Source organism: Corvus brachyrhynchos, unplaced genomic scaffold (genome assembly GCF_000691975.1).
Source record: "Corvus brachyrhynchos isolate BGI_N302 unplaced genomic scaffold, ASM69197v1 scaffold1005, whole genome shotgun sequence".
Lineage (NCBI taxonomy): Eukaryota > Metazoa > Chordata > Aves > Passeriformes > Corvidae > Corvus > Corvus brachyrhynchos.
In genome coordinates, this window is record NW_008238124.1 from 247,511 (window position 1) to 248,058 (window position 548).

Genomic DNA, 548 nt, shown 5'->3' on the forward strand with positions numbered 1-548 from the left:
CAGAAAGTGCCAGAGAGGCCGTCACCGAAGATGCAGGTGCCGACGGTCAGGAAATACGCCAAGGTGGCCTTAGCCTCCTCCAGCCCCGAGAAGAAGATCTTGAAGAAGGAGCGGGACATGGAAACGCTGATCCTAACGCCACCGCCCGGAACGGCGGACATCGACAAGGAGGGGGAGGAGGGCCGGAAGGCGCGGGAGGTTTGCTTCATCAACATCCAGCGGGAGCTGCGCATCCGCGGCGTCTTCCTGCGGCACGAGTTCCCTGCTGTCTACGAGCAGCTCTGCGACTTCGTGGAGAGCAACAAGCGCTTCACCCCCACCACCATCTACCCCATCGACAAGAGGACGGGCAAGCAGTTCATGTGCATGATCATGGCGGCCTCCGAGCCTCGCACCCTCGACTGGGTGGCCAGCCCCAACCTCCTGGACGACATCATGTGAACGCAGGGCGGGGGGCACCCCCTCTGTAGTCCTGTCAGAACCCCCCCGGCTGTTACACCAAGGGGAGGGGGCTGCGGACGGCCGGCAGTGCTGGGGGATTTGGGGGG

The 548-nt window shown here is 63.9% G+C and overlaps 1 protein-coding gene across 1 annotated transcript in view; it reads left to right on the forward strand.

Moving 5' to 3' along the window:
• Positions 1 to 542, forward strand: part of CUNH9orf172 (chromosome unknown C9orf172 homolog) — a 2,073-nt gene extending 1,531 nt beyond the window's left edge. Inside the window, 1 exon segment of the mRNA XM_017733416.1 lies at positions 1 to 542. This exon segment is cut by the window's left edge and continues 36 nt beyond it. Coding sequence (XP_017588905.1) covers positions 1 to 441 — 441 coding nt within the window. The 3' untranslated portion in view covers positions 442 to 542.
• Positions 543 to 548: the final 6 nt, after the last annotated feature.